The sequence below is a fragment of the Adiantum capillus-veneris genome, chromosome 18 (assembly GCF_014529385.1).
Source record: "Adiantum capillus-veneris isolate H3 chromosome 18, ASM1452938v2, whole genome shotgun sequence".
Lineage (NCBI taxonomy): Eukaryota > Viridiplantae > Streptophyta > Polypodiopsida > Polypodiales > Pteridaceae > Adiantum > Adiantum capillus-veneris.
This window is the reverse complement of record NC_140948.1, coordinates 112,315,901-112,342,263: the sequence shown is the minus strand read 5'-3', so window position 1 is coordinate 112,342,263 and position 26,363 is coordinate 112,315,901. Positions and strand designations below refer to the sequence as shown.

The window sequence follows — 26,363 nt, the reverse complement described above, 5'->3', positions numbered from 1 at the left end:
AACCTTTTTCCCTGTATTTTTGTGTTTTCTGTTGTTGTTTCTGCTGCTTTCTGGCAGTGCTGCTGCTAGCTGAAGGTCCTGCATGGTTTGCTACCAAAAAGATTTGAAGTTTTTAAAATTCATATTGTCCTTCTATTGGGTACCAGCTCCAACCTTTCCCCCTGTATTTTTGTGTTTTTTGTTGTGCTTCTGCTGCTTTCTGGCAGCACTGCTGCTAGCTGAAGGTCCTGCATGGTTTGCTGCCAAAAGGAAGCATCACATCAGCAGGCTGACCTTGCAGCTAGAGCAACTCGTTCCACAGGTTCCGTCACATCCACTAGTTCCATCTGCAGTTGCTTTGCTGCTACAGAATCGTGTGCATTCACCATCTCCCGTCCCCTCTCCAAAGAGAAAAAACAATCGTTGCCGGTTAGGCACATAAGCCGATAGGCATAGTGATGTGGGACAGGAAATAGGGTCAGGGATGATGAAAGAAAAAGCCACCTATTTTTTGAAATTATTAAAACTACACCTATGCAACTTAGAGAGGACCACATTCTGAGAAACAAAACTACACTAAATAGACAAAAGTTAATGAGTCATATTAGCAGAATTATACTAAACAAGCATGAATGATGTAGTAATGGGTACAACAGAATAACTCAAGTCTCAAGGGCTGAAGTGGGAAAAACTCTAAATAGTAGAAGTTGATATTTAAATAAAAGACAAAGATAGTCTTTCTCCTAAATTACTTGCAGAGGAATGGGGTTGGCAACCTCTTTGATAGGGTCCTCAAGACCGTGGGTTCCATAATTGTGCGCCAGTGGTGGTCTGATCCTGCTATGGCATCTATCATGCTGTGAAGGAATCTGCTCTCTTTGTGGGTCCCTTGCGAAGTACGCGCTCACAAAAACCAAATTGTTAGGCGAGCCATGTGTTCTTGTTTGTATCAAGTTAAGTTTGGCTCTTGTGCATCTCTTTCCAGGCATTGCAGTCGAGCTGATGGAAAAACATGCTTCCTGTTTCAGTTTCAATTGAAACATAATCTGTTACAGTTTTGTAGCCTTGTGCAATACAGTCAATATAGTCAAGTGAATTACATGTAGACAGGCTTTCATAGACATTTGGAAAGCAAAGAGTTCTATCTGGAACTTTTGGAAGGATGAGTATATGAATGTTCAGTGACTGTAGTTTGTTGTACTCTAAGCCCATTCCAACTGCAAACATATCTGTTTGGATATAGTCCATGTCATGTATAATTGTCTTGTAGGGATCAACTACTACTCCTTTGAGTGTTCTCTGTGTCGGAAATTCAGTTTGTTCAGGTCAAGTTGCCATAGTTCTATCATAACTGGTTCTCAAAATTAAAAGCTTTGCCACTTTCTGGCTATAGGAAGCTCATTATTAGTGATTTTGGGTGCTACAGGAGGTTAGGGTACGGTTTGATGGATATGGTGCTGCAGATGATGAATGGGTGAACATGAGAACTAGTGTTCGTGAGCGCTCTTTGCCATGTGAAGAATCAGATTGTGTCTTCGTACTTCCAGGAGATCTGACTCTATGTTTCAAGGTGGTTTTCTGACTCTTGTAGTTATCTTGAGACCAAAATTTTCCCCATAAGCTATGTTGATTTTCTCGACAGCAAGTAGGCTGGTTGTTGTGCAAATGTTAACTTTACAGGTGTATGTGTGGTTTGGGGAGGGGGGTTTGCAGCTGCCATTTTATTGCATTATGCAACAATGTGCACAAAATTCTGCTTTAATTCTGTGAGAGGGAGTTGGTGATGGAGGAGCATTACTAACTTCATCATCCTCACACACCAGCTCATCCAGAGAGGTGTTTAGTGATAGGTGATAGTTTTGATTATGCATGCACTTTCGTGTAGCAGTTTTCAGCTTTTAGTTTTAGGCCCGTTTTCCATTTCTCTTAGATGACAGATGAATTGAATTGTTCTGGTCCATGGCCTCTTACTTTGTTCACACACTCTCTCTTCAAAATAGGTATCTATGTCATAATAGGTATCTATTAAATTAAAAGGGCCGACACACCCTTAATATATAATGAAAGACCTAAGGTAACAACTTATCATTATTTCAAAAAATGACCCGCGCTTAAAGTGCTCCTCTAGTCCCTGCATACGCCTCTTTTCTGAATTGAGTATCATCCTTGCCAATGACCCACCAAATGACTACTTTCCCACTTGATGCGGACTCACCCACGAGATGAACCTTCGACAAGTCAAGACAAAAACAAACAACAGAAAGATACACGATCTCGACTGATAGAAGACCAGAAAGATGAATATTTCAAAGCAAGAAAGTGTTTTGAATGTGGAGAACAAGGACATATTGCTACACGGTGCCCCAACTAGGCACAAGAATGAGGATGACTGACTAAATACAGTGGGACAAGGAGATACTCGTTCAAGAACAGATTTTAGACAGAACCTTATGGATGAATTAGCATTATTTTGCTGTATGAATTTCTGAATTAAGACTATTCGGAAGAAGATTTTGAATTTTTGGACGAAACCAATGTGGTATGGAAGAACCTGTTATTTGTGAGCATACAACACAATTACGAATGACATGATGATGATGGCTTTGGAGCAGTGATAGCTCCCGGCTGAACTTGAATTGAAAAAGAGCGAGAAGATACTCGTTCTAGAACAGAATTGACTTTCCAAGACAGGAAAGAGAAAGGTAAAGTGAACGGTGGTTCTTAGATAAGAACCATCCGGCATTGAATGCGAAATGAACGGAGGAGGAGGACCTAGCAGATACTCCTCGGATTTGGAACTTTACCTCGACGCTTTTGGTCTAGCAGTAGCTATTCCAAGAGTTTCCATAGATCAACGGGTTGAATCTGGTACAGGCGGGACTACAAAAGAGGGGAGTTACCTTTGCCTCGATGGAGTAAAGTTCAGGGATACTGCTGGGCTGATAGTATTCTGCTGAATGACTCTATGAGAGAAGTACTTCGACTTAGGATACCCGAAAATGATTTCTCTCGGGCACTGCAGTGCTTGAGGCGAATGATTACTCGCACACGACAGTGCTTGAGTCGAAAATCTCTATAGACATGATCGCAGTATGGGATTAGTTAATCCGACATCAGTGAGGTCCAGGATGGATCTAGATGCGGGTACTAAATTCATTGTTGGCAGTCATGGTTTGAGATTTGGAATGAATTTTTATGTGATTGATTTGTCATGTGTGTCCTGCAATGTCATGTGCAGTGATGTGACTGTCGTCTTTGTACAAGTGTTAGATGTGTCGTGTCTAGTGCGTCAGTGCTTAGAGTCAGTGTCTGCTGAAATGGTTTATGGCCTCTATCTGTTTTGCAGACGTAGTCGAGGGCGATTACAATTCTTTCAAGAGGGGGGTATGTCACAAATTGATGACGTGGCAATGTCACTCGGACACACACGCGCGGTAGTTTGATAACGTGATAGACAGTACGAACGTCCGCAAATGGCACTTACAAGCTATACGGCGTGCTGATGTGGCAGCTGTACGAACGTCTGTGAAACGCGCTAGCTACTGACGTGGCAGCCTATACGGATTTCTGTAAATTGCGATGACTGCTTTTACTAGAGTTTTTGGACCAATTTGCTTTTGGAATATCGTGCTTTTGAGTTTATCGCTTTTGAGGCTTTGCTTTTAGCATCCCTTTGTAAGAATAGTAGGACCCTTAGGGGCTTCACTTCTCAGAGCATCTCGACGCAGAGTCTGAGCAGAGGACCCCGACGGGAGTTGTACTTTGTTCAAGATTTAATAAAATAAAGAAATACCGAAAGGGGCGCCAGGTTTTGGGGCCAATACCTCTGGGCACGGAACTACGCCGGTCGGGCCGTGTTGTCTCGAATTGAACTGTGATTTAAAGTTGTGAATTAAATTATTTTCAGTGAATCTCTCTCGTGTCGGGACAGATTATAGACTTGGGGTACCCAAGATTGTTACACCTTCCCTCTCACTTGTGATGTGACAAGCTTGATGTTTGATGCCAAACACTCTATGCATTGTCAAAAACATATGCTGACTCTTCAAGAAATCGTGCCAAAAATCCTCAGAACAAGAGAAGGGAGAGTGAGCCTGCAAGCAAGCCACCTTCCAAAAATAGGCATATACAAGTAGTGATAGCACAATTCGTTTCAGGCTCGTTTCAGGATAAGCACACCAATATCATTCTCTCTTGCCTCTGGCTCGCAAATAGAGAGGTCCCCTTGCAACATGGAAGTAAAATGCACAAAGGGAGAGAAAGCATTAGGAAGGGAATGGGGTCTAAGGGGGCCTCTTTATTGGCCATGGATTAAAAAGGAGATTATGGAAGGGGCAAATGGGTGGATACCATGTGGACTGAAATGGTGGGTATGGCAGGGCCTAAAAGTAAGTGGTCAATCTTGTACTCTTTTATAAAATATAAAGAGAAAATCTCTTATAAATTCAAAAAACTGAATTTTTCTCTAGATAGTTGGGTAAAAACCAATTCTTTCTCTCTCTAGTGGCTGTCAGTTTCTCCCCCCCTCTCTCTTAAAAGGAGGTCCCCCAAAAACGTACTGATCATTCCCTCCCTCTCTCTCTACTGTACCATCTTTCACTTTTCTTCACTTCACCTTGCAAGTTGCTTTTCTTTCCTTCCTTTCAATTCTCCCTCTCAAAAGCTCTGCAGCAGAAGTTTGAACCTCCTTTCCCTCCTCAAGCTGAAGTTCTCCATTTCTCTATGAGCCTCACTAAACACCTCTACCTAAAGCTGCAGATCTGCAACATATCCTTCTGCTAGATCATCCCTCTTTCTTTCCTCAACAGGTTTCCTTCTCCTTCTCCATTAAGCTCTCTAGAGAGGATCTACTTCTCTTTCAAGCTCTGCAACATTATCTTCTCCATTAAGTCAACAAGCAGGTAGAGCAGTATAGCAGTAAGTGGCATCAATCGTCTTTGTGTACCATCAAGAATCTTGCTCTTTATACAGTTGAGAACATGGATGTGCAATGTCTAATCATAAGTGTTTGTCTGCAGGTTGTGTCACTATTCCCCATGGCATCATCAGGTACTCGACGACCTAGGAGTGTCATTGGGTCCATTTTATGTAGCAATGTACAAGACAACAGTGGATATTGGGTAATGATGGAGTTCAAACGAATGATGTGGGTGACAATGCAGCCCAGCTCAAGAGATGCACACAAGGTCTCAAGGAGACACATGGCTTCTCGAGCATACCATTGGAAGGGAAGAATCATGGAGTTCAAGCAAACACAAGACCTCAAGAGGCTTGCGAAGGTGCAGCATGTGTATGTTGCTTCACAACTGAAGCTAGAGACAGTAGTGGCTTTATAAAGGTTTCCTACACATTGTAATTTTACTCTTCTTTTAAGTTTTTAGGTTGTCTATTTAGCATTTTTGCCTTATACGTTGCTTTTGATGACTATAAGATTTTCATTGCTTGTTCATTTTTGCAGATGTTTTTCCATCCAATTTTGTAGAGTGGGAGCCAATAGAGTCCTTTACAGGAACTCCACACTGATCTTGGCAAGTTGCTCTATGCTGCTGGCTGTCCATCCTCTGAGCTTGGCTCACATGACATTTTTTTATAATCATACTTATGTCACACCTAAGCGAAATGGGTATGGTAATCTTTCTCCGGTTCACTCGCCAACCTTGGAGAGTCTGGAATGGCCTAAGCCAGACAGTGCCTTGATCGCATCAACGAAAAGAAGAATCGAGGCGGATGTGCAAGTAGCAATGAAGTGCACCTGTAGTTCCCACAAAGCCACGGTAACATGGTTTATGTATCTTCATGTGTTTGTGTTTATCTTTCGACTTCAGAGTGTTCAGAGGACACCAACAATGTGGACTTGCAAAGGGGGAAGTGCGATCAACGGATTCCTTGCAGCTGGATGGGAGACTAAGGTGGTCAACCACCAGGGAGATAGAATCAAGTGCTCTGTAGTTGCTGACAATGTGGTGTTCAGATACCATATTGCGAAGCAAAGCTTGTCAATGGTCTTTCCCTATAGAAGATTGAAGCTGACGATGAGAGAATGGGAGGCACTAGACTCTGATGTTGCTGCTAGAGAATCAGTTGACCTGTAAATATGCGTCCACGAAGATGCAGTGTACGACATTTTAATGAATAATGATTGACACCTCAGTCACCTTCGCGAGTATCTGAATATCAAATGTACCTTGCCCAAGCAATATCTCTTTGTAATCAATGAAAAGGTTGTTCGCTCCGGAAAAGAGAAGAGCTTTTCGTGTGAGAACATTCCATTTCCGCGATGTATTTTTGTAAAAGCTTGTAATTGACAGGGAATTTGCTCCCATTAATACATACGGTGTTTTGAATCTCGTTTCTCTGCATACTTGTTTATTCTCAACTTGTTCAAATTTTCGATTGAACGTGCAATTTCTTTGATATGTTTTCAATGTTGGTGTCTTTCAATGCTTTGTCACGTGATTTTGTTTAAAATTATAGTTTAAGTTATTTTGACGTTAATTTTAAGTGCCTTTTAAAAAGTGACTTTGGGTATATAAGTGACTTTCTAGGTTTTGAACTTCGTCTCACATTCACAAAACTCTAGCTCTAAGCTCTCTTCGCATCTTCTTCGCGAAGGAACCTATGGCAATGTCTACTGATACACTTCTTTGATGTGGAGCACAAATGTTTTCGATGTTGGTATCTTTCAATGCTTTGTCACGCGATTTTGTTCAAAATTATAGTTTTAAGTTATTTTGACTTTAATTAAGTGCTTTATAAAAAGTGACTTTGGGTATATAAGTGACTTTTTAAGTTTTAAACTTCATTTCTCACATTCACAAAACTCTAGCTCTAAGCTCTCTTCGCATCTTCTTCGCGAACGAACTCATGGTAACGTCTACTGATGCACTTCTCATACAACTAGAAAAGGTAGGACTTGCAGATCGAGCATATAAACTACTCAATATGTTCAAGGGGACAATTGACATGCAGGCCACTGCTAACCTTCATGCAGAGACATTCGAAAGCTTTCTTGACTACATGGCGCAGCATATGAAAGAATATACCATAGTCTTTGAGGGATGCGACACGGCGGCGTGGTTGTCAGTGAATTTCCTCAAGCATCTCTATGCGGCCGACAAAAACTTTCGCTTTCGCTTGTTGAGGTTTATTAAAGGTCTCACAGAACGGGACTACGAGACAGAGGATGAGAATGATCTCATAGATTTGGGCATGGGGTGCATAGGCACCCAATTCATCTCTTGGGACATGTTTCTGGCCTTACTTGCGCTTGAGGACATGGATAAGGGAAAATCAAAGGAAAAGGTTAACCAAAGACCACCTATGACCATTGTGGAGGAATCAAATGAAGTTATTGAAGAGATTGATGAGCAGACTGAAGCATCTATGGCACTCGTCCTCTTGCAAGAGCCCAGCTTCATTGAGGAGGAAGATCGGATGATAGAGGGAGATGAGGTGCTGGAGGAAGTCCCAAACCTCCAAATTCTCACTTTGCATGCAGTGGTGGTGGATGATCGTCACTGTTTGTTTCTTGATTGTTTCTTGATGACATTGCCAAAACATTAGGACTCAAAGAAGATGAGTCGCTCGCAGTGCTTGCTATCTATGCGGGCATGAAGGATCCCAATGGAAAAGAAAAGAAAGTCAAATCTCAAATTGACTTTGAAGACCAAGGTCTCCAAGCAAGCCTCTCTTTCCTCCCCAATGAAAACGAACAGAAGTTGGTGCAAATAGTAGCAAGTACACTTGTGGAAATCAAATCATGTACCTCATTTTACGAAAATGTCTTGGAAAGCGCTTTTCATCCACATGAACCATTGATCGCGATGGGTAGAGATGATCGATCTAGCATCGATCTTACAAAGAAAAATCTTGAAGAGAAAGATGAAGAAATTGAGGTAAGCATATCTTAACCTGGTCGATTGTCTATTGTTCCTTACAACAAGTGTTAAAGTCGTTTAAAATACTTTGCAAACGGCATATCATGTTGATAAGTTCACAATGCATACTGGAGGTTGACGCAACGCGTTCATGGGTAGGGATAGCTCGCTTTGGTACTACCTGAGCCACTTGGAGCCATCAATTCTTCGAGTTTCTCACACAGAGTTCTCCAAGAATGGATCTGCGGAGCTGCTCATGTGCAAAGCATTAAGTGCCATACTCGCTAAAGACTCCCTCACCCTAAATGCTCACAAATGTATATTGGTGGACCGAGAGGCGGCATTGTATGTCTTTACAGGCAAGCGCCCAGGCTCAGTCCTCTCCCACCGCGCCTTGAGCCTAGGTCAAGGGTTGAAAAACCCTGAGGAAATTGTAAAATCCCTTGGCGTCAAGTCGGTCATTTGTCCCATATTCACAGATGTAATTCGTAGTAAAACTAATATCCAAATCAATACAGACCATGATGTAATATCCAAATCAATACAGAATAATTGTTTTTGTTAACAATTTCTGTGAACATTCTGTACTTGTTTTTTTCCTTATTTCATATTGTCTAATAAATTTCGTTTCCGCAACACATACACAAAACCTCGAACATGCAGCGACACGTCGGCCAAGGGACACATCTCGGTGATTTTTTTACAAAATCGGGCGACGGGGTCAACGTGACCACCATGGAGCACGGCAGTGCCCAGTGGGGTCGGATGGCGGAAAAAAAAGCCCTGTGCGCCACGGTGCGTAGGGGGTAGAGGCGATCCGTCAACATTGGCGTTGTTGCTAGGAACGTAGGACTTACACTAAGGTCGCAGTGAGGTTTACCCATCACCCATGTGTTACAGTTCTAGTTTGTTGTTCATACTTTACTTTAGACAGAGAGACAGGGAGGCTTACTATTTTCTCTTTGGTTGGTTTAGAAGCCCGAATGCTTCTTAGACTTTTTGTTTAGGTTAGACGACTTTGGTTGATGGTTTTGGTGCCTTGCCCCCTACGCGCCGTGGCGCACAGGGCTTTTTTTTCCGCCGTCCAATCCCGCCGGACGCTGCCGTGCTCCGTGGTGGTCCCATTGACCCCGTACGTCTTCCCCCGTTGCTCGGTTTCATTAAAAAATCACCGAGATGTGCCCCTCGGCTGACGGGTTGTTGCATGGCTTTTTTTTGCGCCTTCCGACCTCGCCGGGCTAGCCGTGCGCCATGGTGGTCAGTTTAAATTTAACATTTTGAATAATTCAAATACTTGAAAAAAAACAATATACAAAATCAAGTTCAACAATTGCACGGAATGGTACAAATTCGATATTTGATATTATATGAAAAGATTACAAATCTCATCAAGAGAGTACATGGAATAAACTATTTTTTATGAAGGCATCCTTCATTTCGCAAATTGATTGCTAGAGCTAAATCCGTATTTTTCAATGTTACGCGCTTAGCATGCACCTGTGTACTTCCAGATGCCTTCTTGTCCTTTGATCTGCACCTCCATGTAGACCAACATTTGATAGAATAGATTCGAGTTCTCTTGCAAGCTCCATATTCCAAGCATAATTAATATGGAGCATAAGCAACTTGTCAACAAGAATTCGTAGACGGGCATGAAGAGTGCACACATGCACATTTATTAGAGGAATTCGTAGAATAGGATCCTAATTTGGATCATTCATTTCTCGATTAGGAGGTACACTCTGGTTACAAGTGAGGATACCTTGAAGCCATTGTTGTAGTCAGTGTAACAGGGAACGAGCGGAACATAGCCTAAATGTTCCGAAACGGCGTTCCAGACGAGTTTCGTTCCCGAAACAGAGTGGGGAACGGAACGCCGTTCTGGAACGGAGCGTAACCGGCATGGGGGGAACATGAGGCGGAACGGGCAAGAGTAGGCTTTTGGGGACAGATTTGGGATTGTTTGGGGAACATATTTGTTGTAGTTTGAGGGTAGGTTTGGGGACAAATTTGGGGGTAGTTTTTGGGTTGTTGAGGAGTTTATTTGGGATTAAGCTGAATGGAGGTAGTTCAAGCTTTACTTTAGTCGACCGTTCCGGCCCCGTTCTCGTTTTGGCCCCCTCTCCTCCTCCCCGTTCCCGTCCCGTTCCGGACCCTCCTGTTCCTTCCCTGTTCCCATTCCGGGTAATTATGGTTGTAGTTCTTTACCCATTGTTTTTATGGTGGACACACCTTTCGCAGAGTTACCTACAACTTTGCCACCCTTATCCTTACCGCTCTTTGACTTGTTGGCCTTTGCACCTTTGCCCTCAATTCCTAATGAGACTTTACTGTGGCAGCAATAAATGTATGGAAAGAGGGTCATTGCACCTTGCTTACACCCTAGTATACACTAGAGAGTTTTCAAGTCTCCTGCCAAATGCCACTCCACTTGGAATGTATCGAGACCTGAAACCTACAATCGTTGTCCTTCTTGTTGTTACCAAATGACATCAACAATTGGGGTGTGATTAAAATACCATTTGAGGGACTCATATGTCTTATGTGGGAGATGAAAAGATGCCAGCCATCAAATATTTTTCTCTGACTGAACACCTAAACAGGTGTTTCCCTTCTCGTTGGCATTTAGCTCAACATCGACACCCACCAAGGCTCTATTCATAAGCGTAACGCTTACCCTTTCCAGTCGTTGACCTTTGACATTCTGGCACTCATCAAGCTTCATCACAAATATAACTTTTCCATCACACTCTTCTTGTGTCGACGCATAAAATCTGATCATTGACTCTTGGAGCTTCAACAAGTCAACATAGACATTATTGAACTCGTAATGGAAGGATTTGCTCTCTTCTAACGGCAGGGTATCCTCCACATATTGAAATCCACCCAACAAGCTTGCAACATCATTATTGGCGCACCTTTTCGCAACGTTGACACTGTAAGGTATTGGTAGCAACCTAAACAAACCTTTTGCTCTGTAATCTAGTGTGACAATTCTATACAAAGCTTCGTAGGCCTTGAAACTTATTCCTGTGTTGTCATACACCTCCATCATCTCCTGAGCAACACAATGCTCTTTAGCTCACTGAAAAACTTTTGGCGCAAAACATTAGCAATGCCTACATTGGATGGATCATCCAATAGCTCAACCAACTCCTTTGGCTTGATGATATGTTGCAGCAGAGTATGTCTAATCGTTCGAGCATTGGAATCGATTCCCATCATCATCCAAGCCAAGTTCCTGTATATTGAAATAATATTATAGCAACCTGCACAAAATGTAAGAAATTAGAAGCTTGCATTTGTATCTCTACGTTTCTTTCGAGATCCACCGCTTGAAGATAGCATAGATATTGCATGTCTCTTGCGCTTGCGAATGTGGTGGCCCAATGGAATGTGTGTGAGATGGCCGATTTGCCGACGCATATCACGCGCAGTATATTGTAGCTAAACATAATTGTTGTGACGGCGCTCTTGCTCCATTTTTTGATGCTCAACTTTTTTATTAAGCTTCGCTATCTCATCGTTTAGCTGCTTCATCTTCTCGTTTGCTTTCTCTCTAACTTGTTGAATGTCTTCCACGTACTTCTCTTGCAACGATAGCACATAGATGTTTTCTTGCTTCTTTTCATTGATGAAAGCTGAATACAATCTCCAGTAGTAGCCAAACAATCCGTCTCTCCCATCTCCAATAAAACGCAGTAGCTCAATGATGTTACGAAAGAGCGGTGATGCATTGGTCATTGGATCGCCAGGGTAAATATGGTCATCCCCCCATAAGTTGACTGCCTTGCACGGAAGCTTCCGTAGCTGATCTCCAGCATTGGGGTTAGATGTGCCAAATCGCACAGTAGCGTCCTCCTGCTCTCAATGAGTGTTTAATCGATATCGTTTTGTCTTGTTAGTAATGTCTTGCAGTGGTAGGGGATTAAATGACATTTATGTTAGCTAATCAAGCTAATTAGAGAGAGAATGTGTAATGGTGACTGCTACAAGCAGGTGAAGCTGGCTATGGAGGAAAGAAGTGGAGAGTACTTAGAGATAGGAAAAAAGGATTATATTGTGGAGGGAAGAAAGAGAGGGAGTGCAGCTCAATCTCCTTTGAATTCAAATTGTTGATCATGAGTGTAGAGAGAGAAATGTTGTTGCACACAGACGTAATGGAGTTTTCCATTGCTCTTAGCAAGAGCTGGAGTGGGAAAAGCATGAGAGAGAGAGAGAGAGTGGGAGATAGAGAGACAATAAAGAAAGAGAGAGCGGGAGAGAGAGCAGACCTGCAACCTTGGAGGATCTCACTCTATCAGAAGTAGGCAGCAAAGAATGTTCCCTTAATGATTGGAAGGGGAAAGTGACAAGAGAGAGAAGGGGAGAGAGAGAGAGAGAGAGAGAGAGAGAGAGAGAGAGAGAGAGAGAGAGTTGGCTCACGTTTTAGAGAGAGAATGCAGTGAGAGAATGTGGAAATTTTGCTTTTCTGGCAGAGGGCCTGAAAAGTGTCTCCTTTAATGAGATCTAAGTAAGAGAAAGTGTTTTATATAGAAGGGGGTGGGAAAAAGACATTTTAAAATTCATTTACTCATCTCTCTTTTGGGTTACTAAATAGACTATTTTCAAATACAAAATATGGAAATGGCTTTTTTTTTAATCTCAACATAGGCCTTTTTGCCCTCTCTTTTAGGCGTCGTCAAACTTGGCTGAAGCTTTAAGCATTCCTTTAAACTACCAAATAAAGAGGCCCTCCTATACCCCATTCACTTCCTAATGAAAGCAAGACAGAATAAAAGAAAGCTCTATTAATGTCTACTAGAGGCCGAAGTCGACGTATAAAAAAAATCAGATCTTTCAATTTGGTTTATTCTACTTTGTGTTTGCCCAACCTTGCATATGAAACAAAAAGATTAACTATGATTCCAATGCTCTCCAAGAAATGAAAATTATCCATAATTTAAATAGATATTTGTCACCATTTTTACCATTTGTGAATGGGGTGATAATTTCTCTGATTACAGCTTTCCCTCCTGTATAGACTACCACTTTTCATTCTTTTTGGATTCTCTGACTTTCATTGAAACGTATTTCAACTAGAAATACAAGAAATGGTGAACAGAATGGACTTGAATAACATTGGAAAGTTGAGAACGCTTCGGTTTGTAACACCTTCATAGGATACAAGAGGGTTGGAGTTACCCCTTGAGAGATATGAGCCGCTAAACAAGCACCTTTGACAGTATTTCTTTTTTTTTCTTTGTATTGATATTAAGCAATCATATGCACAACTACTCAGATAGCCCACTCTCACAGTCAAGTTGAAGTTCTGAGGGAGCTTTTTCGAGATTTTTGCTCAACTAAGCAATTCAAAAAAAAAAGCTCACTTCGCTCCAAAATCAGTTTTTGGAGCTCTCTCTCTCTCTCTCTTCGAGCCATACTTTTTCGTCATCCAGAGTGCAGATGAAGATGGATCTCTACTTCCCTCCCATATTGTCTACCCATTGTACCGCTTAATTCACACATTTCACGCCTTTCACTTTTCACACCTATCAGCTTAGCTTAGGACTCCGCAATATTTATATTTTGTTATCTTTATATTTTGTTATCATAGTTTAATTTATTTTCTTAATCTGACTTTGTATCAGATACACCGCATTGTAACTTTCTAGTCTCATAGGTCACTTTGGCCTTTTGAAGACGTTAATATAACATTTCATTTCATTTCTCTCTCTCTCTCTCTCTCTCTCTCTCTCTCTCTCTCTCTCTCTCTCTCTCTCTCTCTCTCTCTCTCTCTCTCTCTCTCTCTCTCTCTCTCTCACAGCAGAGCTCGTCGCCTCACAACAGAGGCACACTGATAACCGAGCTGGGGAGATCCAGACGCCCACGACCGCGGAGGACTACACAGCATCGACGGAGGCTACATCAGAGTATTCGGATCAATTTGGCCCAACACGCACGACGCTTGGTAAGACTACTGACCATGGAGGAGATTGATGAGATCCGCCAGCGGCCGATGTTGGATCTCTTGTGATCTAGCTATCCCAGCGAGCTGCTTAGTTCACACCTAGCAGTTCAGGATTCCATAGTATTTTATTTTGTCATTTTGTCATCTTGTTACTCTGACTTTGTATCAGATCCACCACATTGTAACTTTCTGGTCTCATAGGTCACTTTGGCCTTTTGAAGACAGTAATATAACATTTCATTTCATTTCTCTCTCTCTCTCTCTCTCTCTCTCTCTTCATTTAGGAGTCATCACCTACAGACAGTCGCGGATTGCTTTCCGGCGCCTTGTGCAAAAGAAGAAACGAGCTTACCTGGCCCAGATGGAGCGAGACTTGTATCAGTTGTTCTTGAGTAGAGACTCAGGCGAGGCATGGCGACTCTTCCATGAGCACTCCCCTCCCCCAGTGATTACTTCTCCTGATGTGTGGGGCCAGTATACGACATCGTTATATACGGTTCCTGGGCAGGATCCCCTTCCAGATCCTACAGAGCCATGTCCACCTACGAGCACCTTCTTTACCACTGAGATGGTAAAGAGAGCCATTGACAGGATGAGGACCAGGAGGGCTTACGATCATGACGGTCTAGTAGCGGAGCACTTTATACATGCTAGGGATATGCTGATGGAGGTTCTTGCAGTGTTGTTCAATCGTGCCATGTGTGAGGGATTACCTGAGACTTGGAGGTTGTCTACTATTGTGCCTATATTCAAGGCAGGTGATCCTACAGAGCCTGGAAATTACCGCACTATTATGGTTGGACACACACTGGCACGATTGTATGCATCCATTATTGAGCAGCAGTTGAGTAACTGGGCAGAGGGTGATGGTGTACGGGCAAAGGGACAGGCAGGTTTCAGGAGGGGTTTCTCCACTCTTGACCATATTCTGTCACTCAGAGCTATCATTGAGGAGGGCAGGTCACATGGGAGACGGATTTATTGTAGCTTTGTGGATTTCCGCAAAGCATTTGACATGGTACCGAGAGCTCGACTGATGCGCAGACTGCAAGAGATGGGGGTGCCCACAGTGTTGATTTGGGGGATTATGGCTTTATACAGATCAGTGATGGGACATGTACGCACCCCAGAGGGGATATCTAACTTAGTTCACTCCACTATCGGGGTGAAACAGGGTTGCCCATTGTCTCCTACTCTATTTGGTATGTATGTTGATGAGGTGTCTGATTACATTGACAGAGAGGGTGATAGAGGTGCCCAGCTGGCAGGGACGTGGATCCCATTGTTGTTATATGCTGATGATATTGTCTTGATCTCTGACTCACCAGAGGGTATGCAGCGACAGTTGGATGCATTACACAGTTTTGCAGAGGATAGTGGATTGTCTGTAAACCTTGGTAAAACCAAGGTCATGGTGTTTAACACCACACCGCAGTGGATCAGGAGATCGGCACCGACCTTCACATATGGTCAAGAGATTGTGGAGTATACAGATGCATACACTTACCTTGGGATAGTCTTCACTGGGCCGAGGTTTTCTTTGGGGAGAGTAGCAAAGACTAGACTGACCAGAGCTTATGCGGCCTTGGGAGGCTTGGAGAGGATGTGTTCGCAGGTTCAGTTCCAGGAACCTCGGACAAAGTTATGGCTCTTTGATACTTTAGTAGCCTCAGCTATGATGTATGGGGTACAGGTATGGGGACCTTCTGTAGGCCAGGATGGTTGGAGATGTATGGAGAGGCCCTTGGTATCTATGATCTCCCGATTGATTAGAGCCAAGGCCTCCGTACCTCACGCGATCATTCGAGCAGAGCTAGCTGCCCCCCCCATGGAGATTGAGGCGCTTACCAGATCAGTGTCCTTTGTGCACAGCCTATGGGATACTACTAGAGACAGATATGCTAGATTGGCCCTTGAGTCTTCCAGACAGTTAGCTCTACAGGGGGACACTTCATGCCGGTATGCACAGATGACTTCATGGTTTCAGACGCATGGCTTCACCATGGACAGGTTGCCCCCTTTCCAGTATTCTCTTCAGGCACCCTCGCTGTCTCTTACACGGGTGGAGATCACTAGACTCATTCGTCAGGACCTGATCCAGCTCGACACCAGGAGGACATGGATAGAGCCGCCTCAGGAGTTGAGCACGAAGATGGCTTTCTATAGAGAGCATCTTCTCCACCTCACAGGAGATGGGTTTGTGATTCGACCCAGCTACATGGACACACATATGTCTCATGGTTTGCGTTGTGCCATTGGTCAGATACGCACATCCTCACATCAGCTCGAGATTGAGACTGGTAGATTCAGAGGGATACCAGCAGACAGCAGGATATGCCGATTATGCCAGAGAGAGAGCCAGAGACAGAGTTGCACTACATATGTCATTGCACAGTGTTCTATGAGATACGGGGGCGTTTCCACTGCTTATTCAGAGAGGGTTTTGGTCCTCTATCTAGGGTCATGAGTTATGAGGATCAGAGATGTCTTGGACTATATCTACTTGAGTTACACAGGTATAGAGACACTTTACTGGGGAGAGCTAGAGAGAGGCAGTCCCAGAGACACATTACAGATTTCTTTTCACTAGATATGGGACAGCCAGAGGAGCAGCCACCACTGCAGAGCTCGTCCCACACTCATTCGACCACTACTGGCACTCTCATCGACCGAGCATTGGAGCTACAGAGATACAGACGACCGCGACTGAGGAGAGGAGCTACACAGCATCGACGGAGACTACAACAGAAGATTCGAGCCATACTCTCTCGACATCCAAAGTGCAGATGAGGATGGATCCTCACCATTTCTTCCATCTTTGTTTCACACAATGTTACATCCAGTTTACCGGGTACCTATTGTATCAGCTGCTACACCCACGTAGTTTTAGATTGTAGTAGTAGTAGTAGTATTTTGTTCCACTTCTAGTTCTTTTCTAGTTCTTTTGTACCCAGACATGGTATTAGATTCACTATTTTGTAACTGATTGGTCTCATAGGTCATTTTGGCCTTTTGAAGACGTTAATATAACATTTCATTTCATTTCATTTCTCTCTCTCTCTCTCTCTCTCTCTCTCTCTCTCTCTCTCTCTCTCTCTCTCTCTCTCTCTCTCTCTCTCTCTCTCTCTCAGCTTTGTGTGATACTTGGAGTTTATCTACTATTGTACCTATCTTCAAGTTAGGAGACCCTATGGAGTTGGGAATTATTGCACTATCATGATTGGACACACATTGGCACGGTTGTACGCATCCATTCTTGAGCAGCAGCAGCTGAGTAGATGGGCAGAGAGGGAGGGTATACGCGCAGGCAGGATTCAGGAGAGGTTTTTCTACTCTTGACCACATTCTGACACTAAGAGCCATTATTGAGGAGGGCAAATCACATGGGAGACAAATCTATTGTAGCTTTGTGGACTTCTGCAAAGCATTTGACACAGTGGCCAGAGCTAGATTGATGCACAGACTACAGGAGATGGGAGTACCCACAGAGCTGATTTGGGGGATTATGGCATTATACAGGTCAGTAGTGGGGCATGTCCTCACTCCATAGGGGCAATCTACATTAGTTCACTCCACTATTGGGGTGAAGGAGGGCTGCCCGCTCTCTCCTACTCTATTTGGTATGTGTGGATGAGGTTTCTGACTATATTGAGAGAGAGGGTGATAAGAGGTGCACAATTGGCAGGGACATGGATTCCACTATTGTTATATGCTAATGATATTGTGTTGATCTCTGACTCTCTGGAGGGGATGCAACGTCACTTGGATGCTTTGCATAGGTTTGCTCATGACAATTGTCTGTCTGTCAACCTTGGTAAAACCAAGGCTATGGTGTTTAACACCACCCCACAATGAACCAGGAGATCAGCACCCACATTCACATATGGCCATGAGACAGTGGAGTATACAGATGCTTACACCTACCTTAGGGTGGTCTTTAGTGGACCAGCATTTTCATTGAGAGCAACAAACACTAGAATGACTAGAGCAGATGCAACATTGGGTGGATTGGAGAGGATGTGTTCATAGATTCAGTTTTAGGAGCCTCGGACGAAGCTTTGGCTTTTTGACACTTTGGTGGCTTCCGCATTTCTCTATGGAGTTCAGATATGGGGGCCTTTATTGGATCAGCACGGGAGGTCAGATCGCAGTGATGGATGGAGAGACATGGAGAAGCCTCTAGTCTCTATGATCTCGCGGCTTATTAGAGCCAAGGCTTCAGTACCACATGACATTATTCGAGCAGAGCTAGCTGCCCCCCCACTAGTGGTTGAGGCGCTTACCAGATTAGTCTCCTTTTTACACCGCTTGTGGGACCTCCTCAGAGACAGAGACAGATATGCCCGCCTAGCACTTGAGTCCTCTCAACAATTAGCTTTACAGGGAGACACAACATGCTGGTATGGGGAGATGACATCATGGTTTTAGGTACATGGGTTCAGCATGGACAGCTTGCCCGCCTTCCAGTACTCATTGTATGCACCCTCTTTGACTCTTAAACAGTCCGAGATCACCAGGCTCGTCCGCCAAGACCTGATTCAGCTAGATATTAGGAGGACTTGGATACAGCCGGCTCAGAAGTTGCGCACGAAGATGGCTTTCTATAAAGAGCATCTTCTCCAACTTACTGAGGATGGTTGTGTGACGAGGCCCAGATACATGGACACCCACTTATCTCATGGGATACGATGTGCTATTGGCAAGATATGCACATCTTCACACCAGTAGAGGCGAGGACATGTCCCCTATGCCACACGGAGCGTGAGACAGAGTTGCACTACAACTGCCCAATTTACTATGAGATACGAGGCCGCTTTCACTGCCTCTTAGGAGAGGGCTTTGGACCACTCTCTAGAGTCATGGGATATTAGGACCAGAGATGTCTTGGGTCTGTTTTTGCTCGAGCTGCGCAGACACAGAGAAAGTGTGATGATAGGAGAGGCTAGCCAGTCTCAGAGACGGATCACATACTTTTTCATAGTGGACACTGGGCAACCAGAGGAGCAACTACCACAACAGAGCTCACATTCTCCTCACATGAGAGGCACGTTGATCGATTGAGCGACCGAGCTAGGGAGATCTAGACGCCCACGACTACGCACAGCATCGACCGAGGCTGCAGCAGAGGATTTGGCTTGTGTTTAACTTGGTGAGCGAAACGTTTCAATGACCGAAACGTTTCACCTGTCCTGACCTGTCGAAACGCATTTCATGGTTTAGGGTCACATGCCTCACCTTCAACGCTTTTGAGAAATTGTTGTTTGCAAAGGCAACTTCAAACTGTCAAATGAAAGCGATAAATTTCGGAACATCATTCCTTGCGTCAAAGAGTATCAAACTTGATTGGGGTGTTCTCAGGTTGAGAGACCTTCTTTTTATCCTTCCCGAAATGGCAGGATTTCTTGGCTATGGTTTTGGATTGATGTTCATGGATATTTTTTGGGTTCTGAAGGACCTTGAGCATCATGCTCTTGTTGCCTTCTCAAAGAATCCCAAGTCTTGTGTCAACTTCTTGCAGAGAGAAAAAATTTCCCACCTCTGCAAGCATTTCCTGCAAGGCCTAGAGTTCCGCGTGCTTACTTCTCTCTTGGCTTGTCATGGCTTCTTCCCATATCTTCCTATAGTCATCCTACTTACAGAGAAAGAGAGGAGACCATGCTCTGATACCATTGTCACAAACGGGAGCGCATAGCAATATAAAATATACTCGGATAAAGAAAATTTATCATTAATACTGAAGCCAGAGGATATAGAGAGAAATAGAGAGAGCGAGAGAGATAGAGAGTGAGAAGATAGACACAGTACTGGGGACCAAAAGATGGGTTTGTCCCCCCCGTAATAGTATGTTTATTACTGAGGAGAAGTCTATACAAGCACTTAACCGAACATATTACCACGTTTGTTCTAGAATAAGACTTGATGGTTCCCGGAAGCGTCGGCTTCCTATTCCTAGGGCGAAACCCTATTCCAAGGAACTTCTGTTCCTTATTCCGAATCCTTGAGAACCAAGGTTCTCGCCTCTGGATCTCACCTTCCAGACTCCGAGTATGGTATCCCTGCAACTCTTTTCCGACTATGTTCCTAGAGTTCTCTTCTTGCAGAACAACTCTGCTTTCTTGGACGTGAAGTCCTTTCCTTAGAAATATCAACTTCCGGATCACATCTCGAGAGTCTACCTCGCTCGGATCCGTGGATCTACTTCACAAAACTTAGGTACGAAACCCTTGGGCTGATCTGGCTCTAGTTCCTCAGAGCGCTTTTCTCGTGCAGAGACTCATGCCTTCCTCTGCTCCTACTCCCTCATGAAGAGGAAGTACACTTGCAAACAAGCACTTAGAGATCATAATATGAAAAACGTTACCTCCAAAGTCTCGGCTCTCGAAACGCAACTCGGTTCTTGAAAAGCAATTCCTCGGAAGAGATCTTGACACAGAGGAACCCTCTTCCAATCCTACACACAAAAGAGGTTTTCTCTCAGGTTTCTTCTCGTAAATAAGCCCCGTCTATGACGTTTATGGGCTGAAAACAGAGAAAAACAGCAACTTGTTGCGATGGAAACTCTTGATGTAGGCACTTCTTCGCGATAGAACTCACGCACTCGGTCTTGGCAACATCTGGTACACTCGGGGCAGCCATGGACAACACCGACGGCATCGTCTTTGGGACTGAAAATCTGCAGCAGCATCTCCTTTGCTTCAGCGCTGGCTGTTTTTCTTCTTTTTGTGCTGGCTGGTCTATCTCCATGAGAGGGCGCCTTATATGCTCTTATAGGCCCTAGAGGCCAGTTAGAATAGGGGTGATGGGGGCGCCACAAAAAGAGAGAGAGAGAGAGAGAGGGTCGCTTGCTGCCAAGAAAAGCAAGGAGGAGCACCGAGTTTCTTTTGTCCTATTTTTGCAGATGGCCGCTCACTTATTAAGTTGGCAGCTGGTGACAAAATGGTATGAACCTTCCCCAAAGCTCAATAAACCTTATAAGTTGAAAACCATGCTTGCACCACACTTCTCAGGCGTCCTTGGATGCAACCACATGCACAAATGCAATGCAGACATAGACTTTCCTCGAAGTTTCCTTTGAACCCATCTTCATTCAAGTGTGCTTGCTCATCCTTGTGCACAATTCTAGCACAGTTTGGAATTTCCTCCTAACCATGGATATTCCCTTTCCGATGCATCCACCTTGTGATGCATCAGGAATACCCATCACCTAGTCCTTTCCTACCGAACTTACGGTACGATCTCCTTTGCGATGCTCTATGTCACCCAATCCTATGACGCATCAGAGATGTCCGTTCCCGGATGGTCGAATCCTGATGCTCCTTGTAACACATCCGATGTGACACATCAGAAGTACTCGTTCATGGTGGCCTCACAGATATTCCAGTTCACAGTGCTCCCATCATTAATTTGAATGACGCACTAGAAATATCTGTACTCGGATGTCTCCAGTGAGAAAAACCCTCACTTAAAATTCCAATAATTCATTTAGAATTATTTTTCCCAGTGTCCAAAGCGAGAAAATCCTCTTGCTTAAAAATGCAATAATTCATATGCAATTATTTTTCTGTCAGATAAAGCCAATTTAGCAATAGCTACATAGCCTTGTGTCCTGACAACCACAATCGTGGCTCTCTCCCAACTCCGGACCTTGCCTGGCTAAATAGTTTCAATGTAAAGTCCTTGTCCAGCAATATGTTGGATGTTTTGAAATCTCGAAATATAACCTGAATCCCATTTATTTCTTCATGCAAGTACTCTAATCCTCGAGCAACACCTAGCATGATGTTCAACCGCTGATCCCAAGAAATTATAGCTGGTCCCTTTGGGAAAAGATGATACTCCAAGCTTTTGTTGGCATACACCAACGAGCGTTGCATGCCTCTATGGTTATCTTTTGCGCAGTAACCGACAAGCCTCACTACATTGGGATGTTCAACCATGCCCAGAAAGTGGACTTCAGAAAGCCACTCTGTGTGTCCCTGTTGTCTGTTTTTGTTCAACTGCTTGACGGCAACCTCTTCGATGATGCTCTGCATCCAGATCATCTCAGGAAGAATGGCCCTCTTGGCACTAATAAACATACATGGGATGCCTAAAAGCAGAGCCCCAGAAGCTTCAGCTCTAAAAGCACTTTAAAAACTCCTACAAAAAGCTGCCAAAAACAGCCAGTGCAAATCCGGAAAATCCCTACAGCATGCCACGTCATCAATTAGCACAATTTACGGAAATCAGCCCTACAGCTGCGAAAGCTCAAGGGCTTGCTACAGATGCTACCGCCATGCGAAACAGGGCCCGAAACAGTAAATTATAGCTTGATGTGTATTTTTTGCAGGTCTAGGGTTTTGACCCTTTTTGATCCCTAATACTTCTAGAAGCTTCAAGGAAGCTAGGGGATCACTATACAGGTGTTATGTGCATGTTCGGGCCAGAAAACAGAGAATTCAGCGTGCTGCAATTCCTCGCCAGGTTTGGGAAAGTGCTCAAATGCACCGGAAAAGTCACCTTTTGCTTGGGGATTTTGTCTATGAAGCCTCCTACTATGGTAATGCTGCCGAAATCGGGCTACAGTAGGTCATTTTCAGCCTGATAAATGTGGGACAGCTCAGAGGAATTTACAAGTTTTCTCCAAAGTTTTAATTGAATAAAGAAATACCGAGAGGGATGCCAACCTTTGGGGCCAACGCGGCCAGCACAAGAACTTGGAATTACACTATGGCTGATAGAGTGAATGACACCAGGGAAGAGGGTTCCTCTTCATAGGACAGATAGGCTATTCCTTCTCCAATGTTTGAGGTTGGCGAGAGTTCACGGTCACCCTTGTCGGTACCTTTTGTTGATGTGAATGCTCCACAAGGTCAAGGGTTTATGACTAGGCAACTAGACGAGGATGCGTTCAGGACACGGTTGGTTGCTGTTGTGAATATGTTTCCTCGATTGGTGCAGAGTCCTAGGTTTATGGAATTTCTGCAAGCGCCACCAGTGTCACAACAGACAAGGCAACATTCTCATGCAGGAAAGCCCATTGAGGCTCAAGCCGAGGCTCCTTTTGCATCTTAGCAGTGCAGGGAGCACTCACATGTTGCGGAGTTAGTTGGGGCTCCAAGACAAATTCCTTGTGTCCACAAATAGGTGTTTAGGATGCTTATTCCACAGGCTCTACCAATTCAGCCAGCCAGCTTTCAGAGTCCAAATGTTGCATTAAATGGAAAGGGAACTAGTTTCCAAGCTATGCAACAGGTTCTTCCACCACTCACGGTACACCTTAGGTATTTTGGGAGTGGATCTGTGTTTCAAAGCGTGGCTGGTTATGCGTCTGGAAACCAGCAATATATGCCAGGAACAGTCTTTGGGGGTATGAAAGGCATGATGCCAAACTCCATGTATGGTAATATTGGCATGCAGCAAGGGTTTCAGTGCAATCAGGGCCAGTTTGGGTGCCAAGGTGCCACAGGGCAATTTTGGCATGGTTGGTTTTTCCAACCAGCAGGTAATTATGGCACCAGTGACTCAGAATGTCAATGGCCAAGTAGCGCCGATAATCCTTATTACAGTGCCCATGTTGCAGACACTTCCCTATGATAACTTGGGAGCACTGGAAAAGCCAAAACCATACAAAGAAGGTGATGCAGCTCTGAAGTTTGATACTTTCAGCGGATTTGAGAATAAGACGCTAATTACATGGTAATGCTATGAATGGTTCTTTATTTTATCATTCCTAATGTCTACAAATGATATCAAAGTCATTAAGGGTGACTAGCATCTCATAATCAATCATCGTTAAGATCCTTAGTATCTCTCGTTTATTTTTTCCATTGCATGTCTTATGCTTAATTAGTGTTCAATTGGTTAGCATGAGCATGTTCTTGAGTTTTAAGACTCTTAAGCCACTACTTATTAGCTAATTAGAAGCCTAATTAGCATTAGGTCTCGTTAACTAGTGCTTTAGAGTTTCGCGCATTTACATGACCAAATCCCTATGCTAGATCAACTAAGCCCTCTTGTCTTACTTAGTGAGTTAAACTTTTTGCACTTGCATCATTAGAAGTATTTTCTCCCTAAATCTTTCCCTTGCATTAAGAAGATTGAAGCCCATTGAAGGAGGAGAAGAATCAAGCCAAATTCTCTAACATTTGCTCGAAGTCTACATTAGTGGTGATTTGAAGCCTAACTCTCTGCTTCAGTCTTGTGCAGCAAGCTAATTGAACCTAATTCCCATGGGATTAAGGTTGCTAATAACCACCTATCTTTAGGTGTGGGCATATCATCTTATTTCCTCGATTTTAGGTGGGAAAGGGCTCCTTGGTTGGTCAAACCCACCATATTGGGGTAGTGCCACAACGGTGAACCAGCCAAGTCGTGGGGAGAAGGAAAAGGGAAACCGTTCAATTGGATTGGAGGGGGAGTTGAGGCCCGAGGTTCGAGACCCCAATGGGCAAAGAGGTGCTTTGGGCAGCTCCAACTACACATTGACATCGGGGAGACCCTATCGAAAGGCTCGACCGGTTGCCAAATGGGCCAAATCACTTCGAATATAAGCTTGAAGTCCTGGCAAAGAGGTGCTTTGGGCAGCTCCAACTACACATTGACATCGGGGAGACCCTATCGAAAGGCTCGACCTGTTGCCAAATGGGCCAAATCACTTTGAATATAAGCTTGAAGTCCGCCCTAACCTAGAGCCCCTTCACATGCACATGCCACTCTTTTGAAGGGCTAGCCTACATACTTGACAATAGTTCCCATGCCTAGCAACAAGGGTCCATTGCATGTTGGCTTGGGACTTGTTTCCACCTTCAGCCACTTCCATCAAGGAATTACCTTCTGTTAGAGGCAATTAGGCTCATCCCTCAAAACACTGAAGTGCTCTCGAAGGAACTTCAACTCTCTCTCTCTCTCTCTCTCTCTCTCTCTCTCTCTCTCTCTCATTCTAAAAGAACTAAGTCCAAATCTTTTGCAACCAAGAAACACATAAAGTAATGTATGTTAGTATATGTATCTACGGGGATGATGTGGTCTTGGTAGTGCTTTTGGAAAAGGTTAGACACTAGCTTTGAGAGAGTCTCCTAAGATGAGACTCGTCTATTTTACACAAATGGGAGAGAAGGGAATTGGGAAACTTAACAGGGCCTGGTCTCACACATGGCATACCAAATTAAGTACTAAGTGAAGAAAGGGTTGTGGGGAATAGTCAAGCCGGCACTTAGCGATCCCTCTTCTAGTGATCGGGCACAAGTGCAAACATGGGCTATCAGTGCATAGAACTAGGCAACAAATGAGAAAGAACTAAGAATCATAATCACATCATTGCACGACAATTATGTATATTTCACGAATGATTGTGAAACCTCATCAGCTACATAGAAAATTCTAGAGAAAAATTTTGAGGCTAAGAGAAAGAAAAGTAGGGTAAGGTTGAAGAAGGATCTCTCCAAGCTAAAAAGTGAGCCTTGTCAACCACCTTAAAAGCACGATCACACAGCTCACCTACGTGAAATATGGTGTACCAAAAGAGGACAAGATAACAGTCCTACTAGGAGCCTTGCCATCTAGCTTTGACCAAATAGTAACTAGCATTGAAGAGAAGGACCCAATGCTCGACTTGCACATTCAATTTAGTTATCAAGTTTATATCTCTATTGTGCAATTAAGTGTTGATTATTATATTAATGTCATAAATGGTTCTCTTTTTATCCTCTCTAATCTCTACATGGGGGTGAGCATAAGAAGAGGATAATAGCATAAGCTACATCACATAGCAGTGGCAGCGTGCATTGTTTGTCATGACACTTAAGCACGTTGTTTGTTGCTAGCCCACATCTTAGTTGTATCTATATCATTGTATTTTTTTTTTACGGACAAGCTTATTTTAGAGTATCCCTGCAGCATTGAGTCTTCTTAGTACTAGTAAATTAGTGTTGTTTCTTTTATTTAAAAAAAGTAAGTTCTCTAATGGCTTGGTAATAACTGATATGTTTAAAATTTGTAGTTGGCTTGAGCTTTACGGAGGTAGGCATAGCAAACATGCATCGTGAGTGACTTTTGTGTGAATACTATATCAATGTTGTGCTCGTGTGTCCGTTTTGCTCTTCTCAATTGCTAATTTGTGGTGGTCTTTTGTATGCATAGATGGTACAATTATTGCACAATTTAAATTTCTTAGTTTTGTATTTGTAATCGTAATGATAGCTGCTCATGTGAGATTCTTATGGATAATTCGTAGGAAGGCAATGAGCATGCGCTTCATTTTGATGCAAATGTATTGGAGGTGGATAGGAGGAGGCACGACATCAGAGGTTGCAGATGCAGATTTTTGGTCCAATATGTTCATGATGGATCAAAGGTAAACTTCATGTGTGTGTGTGTGTGTGTGTGTGTGTGTGTGTGTGTGAGAGAGAGAGAGAGAGAGAGAGAGAGAGAGAGTCAGTCTATTAACAGCCTGTGGAGTCCATAGTTAACGTATCTAACAAGTGATTCGCATACAATCTACTGCTTGATATGACACATAAAGAAAAAATTAACTTGACTATTAGTCCAAGGCTCTTCAACAATGTAAATGAGGCACA

The 26,363-nt window shown here is 43.6% G+C and overlaps 1 protein-coding gene across 26 annotated transcripts in view; it reads left to right on the top strand.

The window, feature by feature from the left end:
* LOC147436220 (protein SAWADEE HOMEODOMAIN HOMOLOG 2-like) overlaps positions 1-26,363 on the top strand; it is a 135,731-nt gene that overhangs the window by 91,480 nt on the left and 17,888 nt on the right. For 6 of the 26 annotated variants that reach the window (XR_015185170.1, XR_015185169.1, XR_015185171.1 and 3 more), the window contains exons 7-10: positions 1,406-1,549; positions 4,998-5,028; positions 5,142-5,317; positions 26,021-26,140. Coding sequence is in view for 23 of the 26 variants with exons in the window: in XM_086489130.1 (XP_086345256.1) it covers positions 1,406-1,549; positions 4,998-5,028; positions 5,142-5,317; positions 26,021-26,140 (471 nt within the window). In the remaining 3 variants the exon portion in view is untranslated. Of the gene's footprint in view, positions 1-1,405; positions 1,550-4,997; positions 5,332-5,437; positions 6,537-20,704; positions 20,746-26,020; positions 26,141-26,363 lie in introns of those variants that run through there. The other 20 variants (XM_086489136.1, XM_086489143.1, XM_086489134.1 and 17 more) reach the window with 13 other exon arrangements.